Consider the following 15,233-nt stretch of genomic DNA (forward strand, 5'->3'; position numbering starts at 1 on the left):
GAGCTCGAACGAGTCGCTCCCGCAGTGTCTCGTCCCGCATCCATCCCGGTCAGCCCCGTTGGCACCCGTTGGGTTAGACGGGGCGGGAGGCGGGGGAGTTGGGTCTGTTGTTTTCAAGCTTTTTTTTTTTTTTTTTTTAAATTTTTTTTGTTTAACTCTTGCACCTTAATCTCTCACATCCCTTCTTCGACAGACTGCGAGGGTGGAGAGGGGCTTGATTTCCATTATGCAGTTCATGAATATGCCGCAACGCAACATTCAGCTGACAACTCTGCCCACATGCCTAACCCCAGACCTCTCCGGGTTTGCATTTTTTTTTTTCCCCCTTCATTTGAACTCTGGGGAGGGAGGGAGTCATGTGGGGAGGGTGATTTTTGGTTTATATATCCCAGGAGCCTGGTAGCAGAGACCAGTTAGCCTCATGATGGCCATGAGGCACGGCTGGCCCTTCGGACCACAGCCATAACCCCCGGATAACCCCCGGTGCGGTGGGAAGGTGATGGATGGATGGACAGCCGGCGGGTGGGAACGGCTGTGACAGTGCAATAGAGACAAGCATCCGCTGCTAGACAACTCCACTGATTAAACTCTTGGTTCGCCTGAAGTAGAGAGGGAAGGATGGACGGACAGACGCCCTTTGTTCACACGGACGGAGAGAGCTTCCCCACACGCAGCCCTGCCTGGTGACACGTAACCACGATGGGAGTTGGGTCGAACTTGCAAAGGAAGAAAATAATAATTTTTAAAAAAAGGAAAAAATAGGAATAAGAACAACCTCAGTAGCATGGAACTTGAAGGAAATGAATGACCCCCAAGCACTTGCCTCAAAACTAGTTTCTCATGCCTGGTGTTCGACTCTATATTATTTTACGGCATTCAGTATCGGTTGCCCAAACATGCCAAGTTACGAGTGTATCGGTGGCTCTACTAGTGTGAACAAACGAAATGAAGCACTTTATTCTGTATAGATAAGGGAAGGCGGGGAGGGGAGGGGAAGCTTGGATGCTTTTCGGAAGCGTCTTAAGTAATGTTCTAGGAAATGTATTATTATTATTACTTTTTTTTTTTTTTATGACGTGTAATCAATATATGTTTATCTTCAAGTACAGCAGTTACTCTCTTTGGGATGGTGTGATGAGGGGGAGGCTGAGATGGTCGGGTTAGTGCATCAGCATGGGGCCAACTGGGGCAAGTCATTGCCTACCCGCAGGAATGGGCGAGTCTTGCTCCATTGACGGCCCTATTGGCCAATGTCCGGGAGGTCCCAAGGGGTGCATCAAAGCTGCCTACCAGGGCACGGCTCAGTCAGCCTTGGCACCAAGGGACCAACGTGCATTCCCATCCTGAGCCACCTTCTGCCTGGGGGTGCTGGGGCTGCTCACTGGGCCACCCACGAGCAAGATGAGTCACGGTAGGCTGTTTTGGGTTGTCCCTAGAGGCCAGGTCCTTGGCCGTGCTTTGAAACCTGCTTTTGGCCTCTCACCAAAGCACGTCAGGGGTCACTGAGCTCTGAAAGTGGTGAGAGGTCAGAACTGGGCCTCTCCACTGCGTTCTCCCAGTCTGGAAGTGTTATGACTGTTACCAAAGAGGTTGCAAGTGGAAGGACTGAATCAATAAACAATTTGTCTTTTATAAAAGAAAACTGAAAGCTCCACCACTTCCTTTGTTACCTTAGTTTTGCTTTTTTTTTTTTTTTTAAAGTCTCTTTTCAGGCAATTGCGTGAGGAGTCAGAGCCCGGCAGGATGGGCTTCTCATGGCATGTTCACCGCTGCCATTGCTTCACACGTATAGCCTTTGCGTTGGGTTTGGTGGGAGGTGTGTGCATGTGTGTGAGACAACTGGACTGCTGTGGGGCCAGCAAAAGTAGCTTTTCAGGGAAGGGTGATGAGTGGGTGGAAGAAGGGGCTTGGTGAGGGCTGAGCTCCTGGTTCCTACTGGCTCCATGAGATTTGGGTGAGCTATGAGCTGGGGCTCCCTGAGCTCCTCTGTAAACAGTGGAGAAACCAAGGAGACGATCCAAAAGGATCCAGTGCCTTTATTGATGTAAAATGGAGCGGTAGGAACCTCGCCAGCTAACATCAGCACTGATACTGGGAAGCTAATGGAAGAAGAGACGATTTTTCCCTCACCCTTGGGATGTACCTACTCCTTCGCAGCTGGCATTGCCCAGAGAAGATACCTGTGGGGTACCTGTGCCACCTTGTGTGCACCTGAGCCGGGAAAACGCCGGGCAGCAGCGAGGAGTGATGCCTCTTTGAGTATTCATGTTGGCATTTCTTATCTGTACTGAAGCAGCCTCTTGGCGAGGTGGTGGTGAACATCTCTGGGCCAGACTTGCACTTGGTGATGTGCAACTTTGCTGCCTTCCTTGGGCCAACGCTGGCTTGCACGCACTGGGGTTTGGCCCTCGTTGCTCAAGTGATGGGATATTTCAAGCTCTTCTGGGTCCTTTTATACAACAGCTATTTTTCCTTTTATGGTTTCTTGCCCTGTGCCAGTGATGGCATCTCCCACAGCTTTATAATGGATGTGAACCACACAGGAGCACTAAGGTCCTATTAACCGTATTCCCGATGGACAGTTGTGAAGTGAGCAACCGAGGATGGGGACCAGTTTTAATCGCTACCTCTCAAGCCATTATCAAGGGACGACACCATAACAACTCATCGAGACTCAGCAACATTGCTGTTGACTTCAAAGATTTCCCCCAGGAGAGCCAAGCAACGTGGCAGCGGGCCTATGGGGATTAACCCTGTCTTCGGACCAAGTGCCAACAGCTTTCCATTCTGTGTCCAGCAAGAAGAGCTGAACCAAAGGTGTTGGTTTCCCATCCCGGGCAGGAGGTGGTATTCTGCCACCGCAATAAATGACTTTTAAAAAATTATTATTCTATGCATGGATTTTTTTTTTTCTTCTTTTTTTTTTTCTTTTCTGCCACAAGATATTCTACATTTGGTAGATTCATCTTCAATTAGCTTGGGAGTTATCCACAGGAATTTCTGCAGAACTGGGTAGAAGGTGATTTCTTTTTTTTTTTTTGCAGTGCATTTTTTACACGTTTGATATTGTTTCAAAGGTTTTTGTTGCCTTTTTTTTCTTTTTCTTCTGAGCTATTTTGTGCCAGCCAGTCACCTTGGATTTATTTTTCTTGTGAAAATGTTTCATTACTGCTCTGATGTGATTGTCCTCTAAGGAGATTATCCTGTAACTTTTTAAATCCTTAAAATGAAACCAGGACAAGACTCTGGTTCCTTTACTCATGCCAAATTGTCTTTCCTTCCAAACATGTTTTAGTTTCTCCACGACTGCATTCTGAGCTAGATGAATCAGCCTGATACAATTTTTGATACTATAATTTTCATGCCACTTTGAGGGTATTATTTTGCAAGGTTTGCATTTGTTCTTTTTTATTATCACCCCTGTTCACGGTGTCATGAGATCATGTAGGCATCCAGCTTCCTTCTAGTCCTAGGTAAGCTTCTAGTCCTCATATCTATGGAGAACAGCTGTAAGGATATGAATGCTAGTGTTTCAGCTTCCACATGGGGGAAAATAAGAAGAATAAAAGCTGGGGCTGTGCAAGGGCTCTCCATGGGGCTGGTTTGCTGCACGTGTTCATTGCAGCTTTTGCTTGGTCCTTGTGTTTGGTGGACATTCAGTTACAACTCTATCAACATGCAAACAGAGGATTTCTTTCGAAATAGCCTAATAATTTATTTTTAAATCAACCACTGGTCAGATGTTGTGGGCATCAGGAGATTTTTGCTCCAACAGATCTTTGTCCTGCTGCCAGTATAGTCATGTTTCTATCAAAACTTCATTATGGATAACTTTAAAAAAAAAATGCTTTTTTCCTCAGTGGGAAGCTCTTTTTGAGCCAAACACATCTGAGATCTCCATGTACTTAGCAAACTAGAATACTCTTTAAAAAGAAAAGGGCAGAACATTAAAAATAAGAGAAACAGCATAAATACAAAACCTTTCCCTGAAAAACAGCACTTGTCCAACCGTAGGTGAGAACATTGTGATCTGTGATTGAAGATGAGGAGCCCAAAAGACTGGAGATGAGTGCACATGGCCCCCCCACCCATCTCTCCCCACTTTCCTACCCTACTGCTTGCATGACTCTTCCCCTCCCGCAGACCTTAGCTCCTGGTGTCTCTTCAGTCCAAAGTCAAGGTGGAGGCAAGGACTAAGACTATTTTCTTTTCATTGCAGCTTCCAAAGTGTTTCTGCTGCCCGTGCTCACATGCTCTTTTCTTTTAACCGTCTCATCCCAACAACCCTCATCACCCAGGAACTCACCAAAATCTGCCCAAGTCTCTCCTGTACCACTTGACTTTGACCCTTCCTTCTCCTCTCCAAGGTGGGCTCTAGCACCATGCTCACAGCTACCTTAGGTGGGGAAATACCTTATAGACCCCCTTCCCCAGGGAACATCAGCTTAGTCCCTCGGGACCCACTTTCTGCCTCCACTGTTGGTTGGGGAAGTTCAACAGCAGTTGAGAAGATGGGGAAAAACATGGAGAAAGAAGTGGAAGAAAAGTATGATCTTTTTTGTCCTGACTACTGAGACTGGAACAGCTCATTGCTCCATGCTTCTCAGTCTACCCCAGCTCCTTGCAGACTCCAGATCCCTTCTCTAGTTATCTTGTCAGCATCTTCAAGCTCCCATAGGGCTTCAAGGTAATTTCCCCCCTTTCCCATTTGACTAAGTAAAATGGCACCAATCACAGATGCAATGTCCTACAGAGTACCCAGATGCCACACCTCTGCACTGATAAGTGTGGCCTCACCCCCCCATCCCTCCTTGCCCCAGACCCCCATGGAAAAATATTAAATCACGCCGTGCTACATCTTCGTTAGACGTAAAACATTGAGGCGCACGGGAAGGAAAGTGGCACCGGAGGCGTACTGGATCTCCCGGAGGACCCCCTCCCACTTCTTCTGCTCTTCATCATACCTGGGGAGAGACAGACAGAGAGTTACGGTGAGGAAGGCATCTCCTCTCCCTCACTTCAGCTGCTCTCCATAATGGTGGGAGATCTGATGCATGGTGTGATGTCTCGCAGACATTATTTGGCCACAAGATATCTATGGGAACTGCATGAGGACTTTCAGCCCTGGTGTGCTCTGGTTTGCAGCGCCAGGCTAGGGGACATGGATAACAGCGCGTGGTCTCACAGAGGAGAGTGTATTTTTCCATTGGGAAATGGGTTGATGGCACCAAGACTGAACATCCATGGTGAAGGCCAGCAGGTACCTGCTGAGGGTGCTCTAGAGCCACAGATGTGAAGGACAGGAGCAGCTAACGCTATATTAGCAACCGTCAGAAAGTGCTTTCTGCCCACTTTGCTGGCACGTAAGACTATCTGATTTCCAGCCCGAGCACTGGCTTCTCCCAGGGAGAGCATGCCTTGCACAAACACTGCTTCACGTCAAAGGGGAGGTCTGGAACCAGCTCCAGGCAAAATGTCAATGCAGCAACAAAGCTAAAGGAGCAGCTTTTCCCTGGTACGTTGCTATATGAGGCTGGGAGAGATCACTGAATCACTTAACGTGCCCTCCAGCACAGGGCAAGCTTCTCACCCAGAGACCCTGCACTGAGCCTGCAGCCTTGTGCTGGGATAACAACATCCATCCCACACTGAAGGCATCAAGAAAGACAGAAACTGTCTGTTCCCTCGGTGGCTCTCACTAACATCCCTCCCACGCTCTCTTGGACAGCCCCGGGGAAGATCATCACCTCCAAACATCATTCAGCTCCGTTGGCACCAGGTCTCCAGACTCCGTCTCCACCGTGGCGAACCCCCCGAGCAGGTAGAGCACCCCAGCCAAGCTCACCAGGCTGACCGAGCTGCGCTCCTGGGAGAACTCAGTGAAAGTGTCCCACCTGCCACATCGAGAGAGGGGACATGTTAGGGCAACCTGCCTATCTTTGCGCCGAGGCTGGCCTTGAATTGGGAATCAACAACTGAATTACCTAGTGACAGATTAACTTGTGTAGGTCTGTATGGGATGGGATCATACGTTGACTGTTGTTAGAGATATCTGTTTCCATCATCACAGTTCAACTTCATTTTGCATTGAGTAGGTGAGCTGTGAAGCACACCTGGTATGGACCAGCAGGTCCCAGTGGTGGGACTGCAGCTGCAAGGCCCACCCAAAGTCAGAGAGTCTATTGCGTTAGGTGAAGCTGCGAAGATGAAGCTACAGCTCCGCAGGGAACCCAAGGGCTGCACCAGTTGGTGAAACTGCTTTGAAGGTGAGCCTGAAATGATGATCCATAGCCCAACTGCAGTGACATTGGTGATGCCCAGGTGTCCGAGGAATACAGACTGGGAGGAACTGGTATTGGGAGTTGCAAGCAAACTCCAGAATGGTTGGAAGTTGCTTAATGTACACTTGCAGCTGCCCCTTGTGTAACTATGCCCTGAAGGTGTGCTCAGGTACGTACTTGTTGGTGGCAATGTCATAGACTTCCACCGAGTTGGTCAAACCGGAGTCAGTAACACCAGCCGCCACGTAGATTTTGTCTTTGTGCACAGTGGCTCCAAACAGGGACCGGGCGGTTTTCATGGGAGCCAACTCCTTCCACTCAAACTTGGATGGGTTGTAGACACACATCTTCTTCAGGCACTTCCTAGAGAAGGATGAGAGAGAGAAGGAGCCTCGATCGCCTGCCGAGGGGCAGTTTTGCAGGGCAGGAGTTGGGGGATGTCTGCTGGGAAGAACATGGGGGTCTCTAGAAAGGATTTAGCTCCTCCACATCGGCATGATGGCCTTTGCTTGGGTGCGCACCCAAGGATGCCCATGCCTGGAGACATCATTTGTGTGTATAACACATCCCCTCCTGGTGTGCCCGCTTTGGATAGGAGTCCTAAAAGCTCGACATTGAGTTCACACAGCTGGATAAGGGCCCATGTAGCTAACTGCCTCTCAGGACCTCGCCCACAGCCCTCAGAGGGTGTTTCAGTGCTGCTGATCCAACCTGACGCCGTGCAGTGTCACCAGTAACAGCCCCGTTCCCCGGGACGGCAAGGTGAGGTGTGTGAATGTATGCACGCTCACGCTTCTTGGACCATAATCCTTTCAGAGCAGGACTTGGTTTTGCTGCATTATGGCATGTTTGCTCTGCAGACGGTCACATTTCTGGCTCGCAAAGAAATCTCTGCAGTGTTCCCCAGGAAAAGCTTTTTCTGCTGAGCCCATCTCCTGCAGGAGGGCAGGACAGGAGTCAGTTTTGATGAAGTTTTTTCCCCCCTATTGCAAATATCCATCTGGATTTGACTACTAGGACCACGCTGCTCCACAAGTCCAAGACAGGAGACCCTCAATGTGAAGGGGATTCTTGCTCTTCAGGGCCTCTCCCAATCTGTGCGATATTTATTTATTGTGAGTTAAGGGGATGGTATGTTCCCTCTCCTGCAAAGACAGTGCCATCTCCCTAATGTCCCTGTAGGACTCCTAATGGCTTGGGAAGGGCTGCAGTCACCAAGGTGAGCTGAGAGGGAAGGATCCACGTCTCACACCCCATCCAACCCTCCTTAACCCATAGCATCCAGGTTGGGGAGGTACCAACTCATGCTCTGCACTCCCACTAGTTTGGGGGATGACTCCTTCCATTTCTCTTGCTTTTAGACTTACTTGTCGCTTCCTTTGCCGCCAATGACGTAGACGAGGTCTTTGTGCGATACCACGGCGTGGCCATAGACTGCATAGGGAAGGGAATCGGCTTCACCCCACTTGAAGGACCTGGATCAGGGAAAGATGGGAAGTGAAAGGACTTGTAGCTTGCTGGGTGAGGCCCGGAGGCACTTTCGAGACTTAGAGGCCAGCACAGATCCTGGCAAACAGAAAACACAGTCTCAAAAATATGAGGTTTCCAATGAGATATTGCTCAACCAGTAAATTTTGTGATCCTAAAAAAAAAAAAAGGAAAACAAAATATGCAGGATGTTTATGCTAATGCTCATTCTTATCTGCAGCATCCTCTACTTTTGGGCTTTGTGCATACACAGCCTCTCTTCTCCCAGGACCTCACCTCATTTACAAGCATTACCAGCTAGACACAGACGAGACAGAGATTTCTGCATTATGTAAAAAATTAAAGCCAATGTGACTTAGGGGTGTAAGATCATGAGGACAAATTTCTTTTTTGGCCATCACCTTCCACTTTGAGATGCAATGGTTGGCCAACACTCAGAAAGGACCCACGGTGGGTATGTCTGTATTTTGTAGTGCAGGGCTGTGTTGAAGGGTGTAGCTATAAGGCTTTGGAAAGCCCAAATGGGGACCCAAACAGGGCTGACCAATTTCTCAAGAGATGTCTGTGTAGCTTAGACTTGTCCCCAGTTTTCGTACATGTAGGTTGTAGCCCCTAAGACCTGCACTTTATTTTACCTAAGAACTGAGATGCCTGGGCTCTGAGTGCTTTCTAATTGTCCACCCACTCTGGGCAAATATTTGATCCCATAGACCAGCAGTTTGCCCTCTCCAGGTTTGTTACAGTTAAAGTTTTGACCTAAATAATACTAGAAATACAGGTGGTGCTGATCACATCGCTACCAGCTTCAAATCGGTATTCAAAGCACCCCCCGAGCACTCAGCGTGGGCAGACACAGCCTTTCCCAGAGTCTGCAGGGGCAGATAAATGCCCTGTTCTGTGGGAATGAAACTGGTTTCAAATCTCTGCCTATAAAACAGACTTTGAAGCACACAGATCTAAATATAGACCAAGCAAAGGCTTGTTAACGCCTACTGTTCTGCCTCTTTGGGGCAGAGAGGAGCAGTCTTTTTGCCTCCTGCGAGCAGAACGGGACCGTGCCTTTTAATAACGCTCATGATATAACATGGGTCAGAGCCCATTGTGAGAAAATAATTGTATATTAAGCCTGCTATCTCTCAGAGTGGGCCATTCAGTGCCACATCTGAATACTTTCAAAACAAATGTTCCTGTCCAAAGCCACTCCTGGTGAGACCACAGTGAAGGTCGCCAAACTGATGGGCAAGAGCAGAAGGAAAAAATCCCCTTGCTCCTCTCTGCAGGTCCCGTGTGAGCATCTGCTAAGTTTGGTCCCTGATAACATAATATCCCCATTACGGCTTCCATCTCCTGGAGGTTAAGTTACAATAAATGAAGCAGCTGGAGAGAGACAGCTCAGAGCCCCAGGGTACAGCTTGAGACAGTCCCAGTGGTCCCAGCATCTAGATGGAGAGTTCAAGCCCTGTCTCCAAAACCTTTCGGTCCCTGGAGGGCTGGAGTCATTTTGCACAGCAGCTGCTTCACCTTCTCCTGTCGACCACCTCCCGCCCCGCGCTCGCAGGTGAACACTTACAGCCGGTCATAGCACAGGACCGAATCCAAGGTCTTTTCTCCCTCTTTCAGTTCTTTCCCTCCAACCACAAAAATGGAGTTTTCCGCCTCTCCCAGGCCAAAGAGGCAGCGAGGGGAGGGCAGGGGGGGCATCCCCAGCCAGTCTGCATCCAGATGGTCGTACTGAAAGGAAACACATGGTCATTAGCCTGTGCTCACTCGGCCCATTTGCTTAGCAAAAATCAGGGTCCAGAGGCTGAGGGCAAAGTCCATGCCCACGTGCAGCTTGGTCACCCCGGTAGGCACTTTTTTGCAATGTCGTTCTCTGCTTGTGCCTTACCATCTGTGCAGGATGGGGGATTTTAGTCCATAGTCCATTTTTAGTCATATATCATATGAAATATATTTTATGACAAGGCATAAGAGCAGAGATGCACCAGCAGGAACATGTTCTGCTCTGTGCGCCAAAGCCTTGACTTGGAGCAAGCTTGGTCATCTTCGGATGAGAGTCCCGTGTTGGACCCATAACAGATAGTTCCTGACACTGGAGGAGCTGAAGCACATCAATCTTAGAAATTTTGCCTGAACCTCTTCAGCAGTATTTCACCCCGATATTTTTCATCTCTGCCAGGTAACAACGTGGTGTTGGCAATGTTGGCTACACAACTCACTCCCCTGAGCCCATTCTTCTCCCACCAATTCTTCTTCTTTCTGGCAAATGATCAGTTGTCATGTCCCTCCTCTGCTTCTCAAGATACTGATGTCGTCCCGTATCACCTCAGTGTGCTTGAGAGTTCATGAGATGAAACGTGTGTCTATCCGCACAAAGGCTATTTGCACAACACCTATCTACCCAATATGGTACAATACAACTGAGACGGTGCTGCAAAGCTTTTCTTGCTGACCAAAGTGTGCCAGACCCATCTGATAGATGGGGAAACTGAGCCATACAACTCTACTAGATCAGATAGCCAAATCCTTGCAGATCCTTGGACATCTGTAGATCATTGCCTCGTCTCCCACCAGAAAAAAAGATGTGAAACGTTATGAAGCAGGAAGCTCTCTGGGCACCATGGCTTGATGGGAACTGTAAACTGGGGCAAAAATTTTTAATGTAGCTTGGTAGCAGAGGAGGGACTTCATGGGTTAAGTCTGGAGCGCCGTCTTGCAGCCAGTTTGGTGACACTCTGCAAGATGAAGCTGTGATACATCATTGCCTGAAGCACTGTTTGCTGTGGGCTCGGGCCAAAGAGCTTCAGCTTGCTGGGTTGCCTCCAAAGACTCGGCCTCAGCTGGGTGCCTGTGCTTATTGTCTCTTTGTAAGCTGTGGTCCACATATGTGTTATTTATAGTGCAAGCCCGAACAGCTCAGTCATCAGGATAGTTCCTGCTTCTTGATGGATTCAGCATTGTTTTCAAGTCATAAATCTTAAAAATGACAAATAAAGGATGCCCTTTTCCATCTGAAATGTCAATGGAATCATTCTGTTCCTGTCCAAATTTGCAAGGCCTCTGGGATTTTTCAGCATTTTTATATTTTGGTGCCTGTCCTTAAGTCTAAACTATCCCTGACCTAACCCTCCTGGCTTCAGCAAGAGGAATGTGAAATCAGGGAGGCCAGAAACAGAGTCAGAAGGTGTAAGATGCTGCTCCACTGGCAGGGTGATTCAAGGGTCCATCGTACAGCTGCCTGGCTACACCTGTGTGAAGTTTCAGCTGAAAAAAGGCTCAAAAGACTCTCTTACTCATACAGAAACCGTGAGCTATGTAATGGCACTGATGGCAACAAATTACACCTTTGCAAATGGGTGGCACCTTCCAGCCCTGGGACTTGCCTGCACCTCCCATGCATGAGTCCCACAGCGAGCCGTGAAGGGACCACTGTCCCCTTCTTGTGGGGAAGGAGCTAAAAACGGCCACACGATGCCCAAGTAATTTGCTACTGAGTCAGTGGCAAACTGGGAGATCAATATAGAAATCTTGATGTTTGCAGCTTAGAATCACAGAATAATTTAGGTTGAAGGGACCTCCAAAGGTCTTTCATCCAGCCGCCACGCTCCAAGCAGGTGTAGCTTTGGAGTTAGAGCAGGTTGTTAGGGCTTTGTGCAGTCAAATATTAAATGTCTCCAAGGATGGAGGTTTTGTGACCTCTCTGGACCCCTGCTCCAATACTCCAACAGCTACGTTGAGGAAGGTTTTCCTCACAGCTAACTGAAATTTCCTTTACTGCAACTCCTGGCCATTGCTTCTTATCCCATCTTTGTGCAAATCCAAGAAGAGTCTGGACCCCTCTTCTGTGTCCCCTCCTATTAGGGAGCTGCAGACACCAATGACAACTTCCCTTCCCCTTCTCCAGGCTGATCAGACCCAGCTCAGCCTCTCCTTGTACCTCCCGTTCTCCACCCCTGACCATCTTGGTGGCCTCTGCTAGACTCATTGCAGTCTCAATGTCTCCCTTGTACTGAGGAGCCCCAGACTGGACACAGCATCCAGATGTGGTCTCACAATTGGATGACCAAAGGGAAAAAAAATCACTTCCCTTGACCTGCTCGCTGCAGTCATGCTGAAACAGCCCAGGACATGGTGGACCTTCACTGCTGCTCAAGGAATTACCTTGCGTGGCCAGCAACCAGACTGGTGGAGCATTGATCTTTAGACATAGCAGCCCGTCTACCTGCTCTGCGCAGGTGATGGAGCTGGCCACAGCCGCTGTTGTCATCCGTTGTCCGGTGCGAAGGGCTATATCTCAAACAGCATTTCCCCCGCACTCCCACTGCCTTCCTCCTCCATCCTGCTTTCTAGGGCTGCGGTTTCTTCCTCCTGACTTCTCATTTCACGGCCTTCACTTGGGCTGCATAAGCTCCAAAGCCTGACCCTTTCCGGGTGAGGACAATCATGGTCCCTGCACACATGGTGCAGGTGTACAGACCTACCCATGCAATGAGGCGATGGAGGGATCAAGGCTGTATGTTTCGGCTTGGGAACTACCCTTACTTTATCCTTTCTGCCTGGACAAGTTATTGTTTCCTCCCGGAAGATATGTCAGCCATGGGAGAAGAACATAAGGATTTCTGGGTAGCAGGGGTGGGACAGAGGTTTTCCTGGATTCCTACAGGGTCAGCAGGAAGGGGAGGGAGGGGCAGCAGGAAGGGTAGGCTCCCTGCGTTAGCTGTCTACAGGGAAGGTGCTCTTGAGTTACAGCCCAGGCCTGGGCTCAGATTGCCTGCGCACAGCTCGATCTGATCACAGCTTTAGTTACTGCTGAGTTAGCACAGCCACTTTTCTTGTGGAGGATCCCAAAAGACGTCACACCATGGTTTCCCCCGCACATGATAGAAATGGCCAGAGACTCTGAGCTAGACCTAGCACACCTCCAGGGGCAAGAACAGCACTGGAAATGGGGCACCTAATGGTAGGTAAGGACATACCCTGTGTCCTTGGAGTGTTTGCTCTGTGGCTGTAGCTACTGCTGTTCCCTTTGTTGGTACCTGGCAGAGTCACCCCTGGGTTTTGCTGGGGATTGATAACCAGGGAACATAAAAGATGCAAAGCTGAACCCAGACCTGATGCCACTAAACTTCCAGTTCGTGTGCCCTATGGTGGCCAAGGCTGGACCAAATACACTGTTCAACGTGGTCCCCTATTCATGATTTGCATCAGGAAGGGTTATTCCTATTACCTACCCCTTCAAGCCTCCTTCCTCAATGACTAGAACCCCGCCTTTGTGGGATCTGCCTTAAAAATATAGGGAGAAGAGTCTCTAGTTTCATCTTCATTTACAACTTTCTTTTTAACATCACATGACAATGTATATTACTGGCATCACATGGAGGCTAAAGACTGGTGATGCTGCAAAGTGGTCAAAGAAACAAAAGAAAGATAAAGTTAGTACCTGTAGGAAGTAGGAACTCATGGGATCCTCTTTGCTGTCCTCATTGTAGTACAGTCCGCCGACAATGAAGATCTGATTCTCTTTGGTCACCAGACTGATGTGGTTCTTTGGGATTTGAGTAGACAGGGAGGCAAAATAGCACTCGTTGGCGGTGGGATCATAGGCCACTGCTCCACTGTCGCTCACCATGAAAATAAGGTCCTGGAGGAACATCCCAAAGCGCATTGTGTCATTTAAGATCCCTGGGAGAGCATCTTCCTCTGTACCTTCCTCCTCATCAATGGCTCCATTGACAACATTGTCTTTCGCTTGCTTTTCACTGCTTTTCTTCACTTTCTTCTTCTTCACCACAGTGAATTTGCCTTTCTGGGCATCCTTCACCATCTGCAGTTTCTTGACCAGCTCCGGGCTGGACTTCACCATGGCGTGATTCTCCACGTGGTCCTTGATGTAGTCGTTGGGCATGAGGCGGAAGCGGATGCTTTCAAAGATGACAGGCAAGGCCTTCTGCCGGCTGTCATGGTCCTTGGTCCCCACCCACTTCATCACTACTTCGAAGACAGTCTCCTCTTTCTCGATGTTGAGGGAGTCACTGGAGATGATTGCAATAAGCTCATCAGGTGAAAGCTGGTAGAACTCCTCGTCCCGAGAGACCAGAGCAAAGCGATCGCAAATGAAATCCCGAGCTGCCACGGCCAGCCGGGCACAATCCAGCATCAAGCCCAGCCTGAAGATAGCCAAGCAGTTGCTGAGGCAAAGCCGCTTCTGCAAGAAGGACACGCAGACAGTGAAGATGGAGGGGATCTGGAACATGTTGGCCACAGAGAAGATGTCCTGCACATTCTGCTCTGTGATCTCCAGCTCGGAGGTGTAGATATAATGGAGGATCTTGCCCATGACATCTGGATCAACATCTTCCAAACTGACCTCCCTTTTCTTGCTCTCCTCCATGTCCGAGAGGAACATCGCTCGAAAATATGGGCTGCAAGCTGCCAGCACCAGCCGATGGCAGGGAAACTCCTTCCCCTTGACTTTTAAGACACAATCCAGAAATTTATTGTGGTCCAACATGTCTTTGAGTCCATCCTGGAGGAGAGTTTGCTGGTAGAGACGCAGTTCTTCCACTTGTTCAAAAGGCAAACCCATGGCGAAGAGTAACCACTCCTTTTTTTCCCAATCCTTCTTTTATATATATGTATTTACGAAGATATCTATACCTGAGCCCCTGGTAAAGAAACTTACTCAAAGCAGGGCTCGCGAGTCTCCCTTGCTTCCAGACCGTCAGCACACTGGGAATGTGAAACGCTTGCTACTATCGCAGCTGTCTGTGTACTTCTGTTTCCAGCGTAGGGCTTTTATATATAGCCGTTACAAAGCTTCAGGAATCCATACTGGAGCATGTGTAAGCCGATCACCCTTTAATATGACACATTGGACAAGGAGGAAGGGAGGGGGACGGGGGAACAGCTGTAATTCCAGCCTCGATGCTTCTGTCAGCCCGTGAGTCACTGCGGAGGGAGGACGAGCTTTTGCTGTCGTCCCATGACGGGAGACGCGTGTGACCCATCGGCTCAGCCGCTGTGCTTGGGAAACAGCCTCCAGATGAATCAAACATCCGAATCTGCCTTCTAGGTCATGAATGGCAGGGCTGGGACCTTCTCCCGACACCGCTAAACCGACTGCTGTGAAACTGCTAAACTTTTTGCTGTGCTAAAAATAGACTGTGAAGTCAAAGCTGGAAAGATGCGATCAGGGAGCGTCTTATGTGGGCTTTGTGGCATCCCCGACTCCCGCCGGCTAGCTCCCAGGACTGCTTTTCTCCACAGGTTTGTCCTTTATTCTCCTCTGGAGTCAGTTTTCAGAGGTCTGGAAGGGGATGGAAAATGAAGATAGAGCTATTTATTTACACCCCTGTATGGGTTGAGACCTATGCTGGAAGTTACTTAAAAAGTCTCGCTAAAGGAGGAGACTCGAGGAGCCTGGGAGAGGGGTGGCTCTGCTTTGTCTGCAATACGTGCACGGGC

The 15,233-nt window shown here is 49.0% G+C and overlaps 1 protein-coding gene across 1 annotated transcript; it reads right to left on the reverse strand.

The window, feature by feature from the left end:
• Positions 1–4,852: 4,852 nt before the first annotated feature.
• Positions 4,853–14,355, reverse strand: KLHL40 (kelch-like family member 40). Its single transcript, XM_009575997.1, has 6 exons — positions 13,210–14,355; positions 9,340–9,500; positions 7,649–7,756; positions 6,459–6,644; positions 5,748–5,894; positions 4,853–4,964 (listed from the first exon to the last, which is right to left on the reverse strand). The coding sequence occupies exons 1-6, from the start codon at positions 14,353–14,355 to the stop codon at positions 4,853–4,855; spliced, it is 1,860 nt and encodes a 619-aa protein (XP_009574292.1).
• Between the last annotated feature and the right edge of the window lie 878 nt (positions 14,356–15,233).

Source organism: Fulmarus glacialis, unplaced genomic scaffold (assembly GCF_000690835.1).
Source record: "Fulmarus glacialis isolate BGI_N327 unplaced genomic scaffold, ASM69083v1 scaffold3804, whole genome shotgun sequence".
NCBI classification, from domain to species: Eukaryota; Metazoa; Chordata; class Aves; order Procellariiformes; family Procellariidae; genus Fulmarus; species Fulmarus glacialis.

Coding starts and splice junctions, on each gene's coding strand:
- KLHL40 (XM_009575997.1), bottom strand. CDS start 14,355: ATGGGTTTGCCTTTTGAACAAGTGGAAGAACTGCGTCTCTACCAGCAA. Junction 7,757..9,339: donor GTCCTGTGCTATGACCGGCT/GTAAGTGTTCAC, acceptor TCCCTGATCCAG/GTCCTTCAAGTGGGGTGAAG. Junction 6,645..7,648: donor GGCGGCAAAGGAAGCGACAA/GTAAGTCTAAAA, acceptor ATCCTTCTCTAG/GAAGTGCCTGAAGAAGATGT.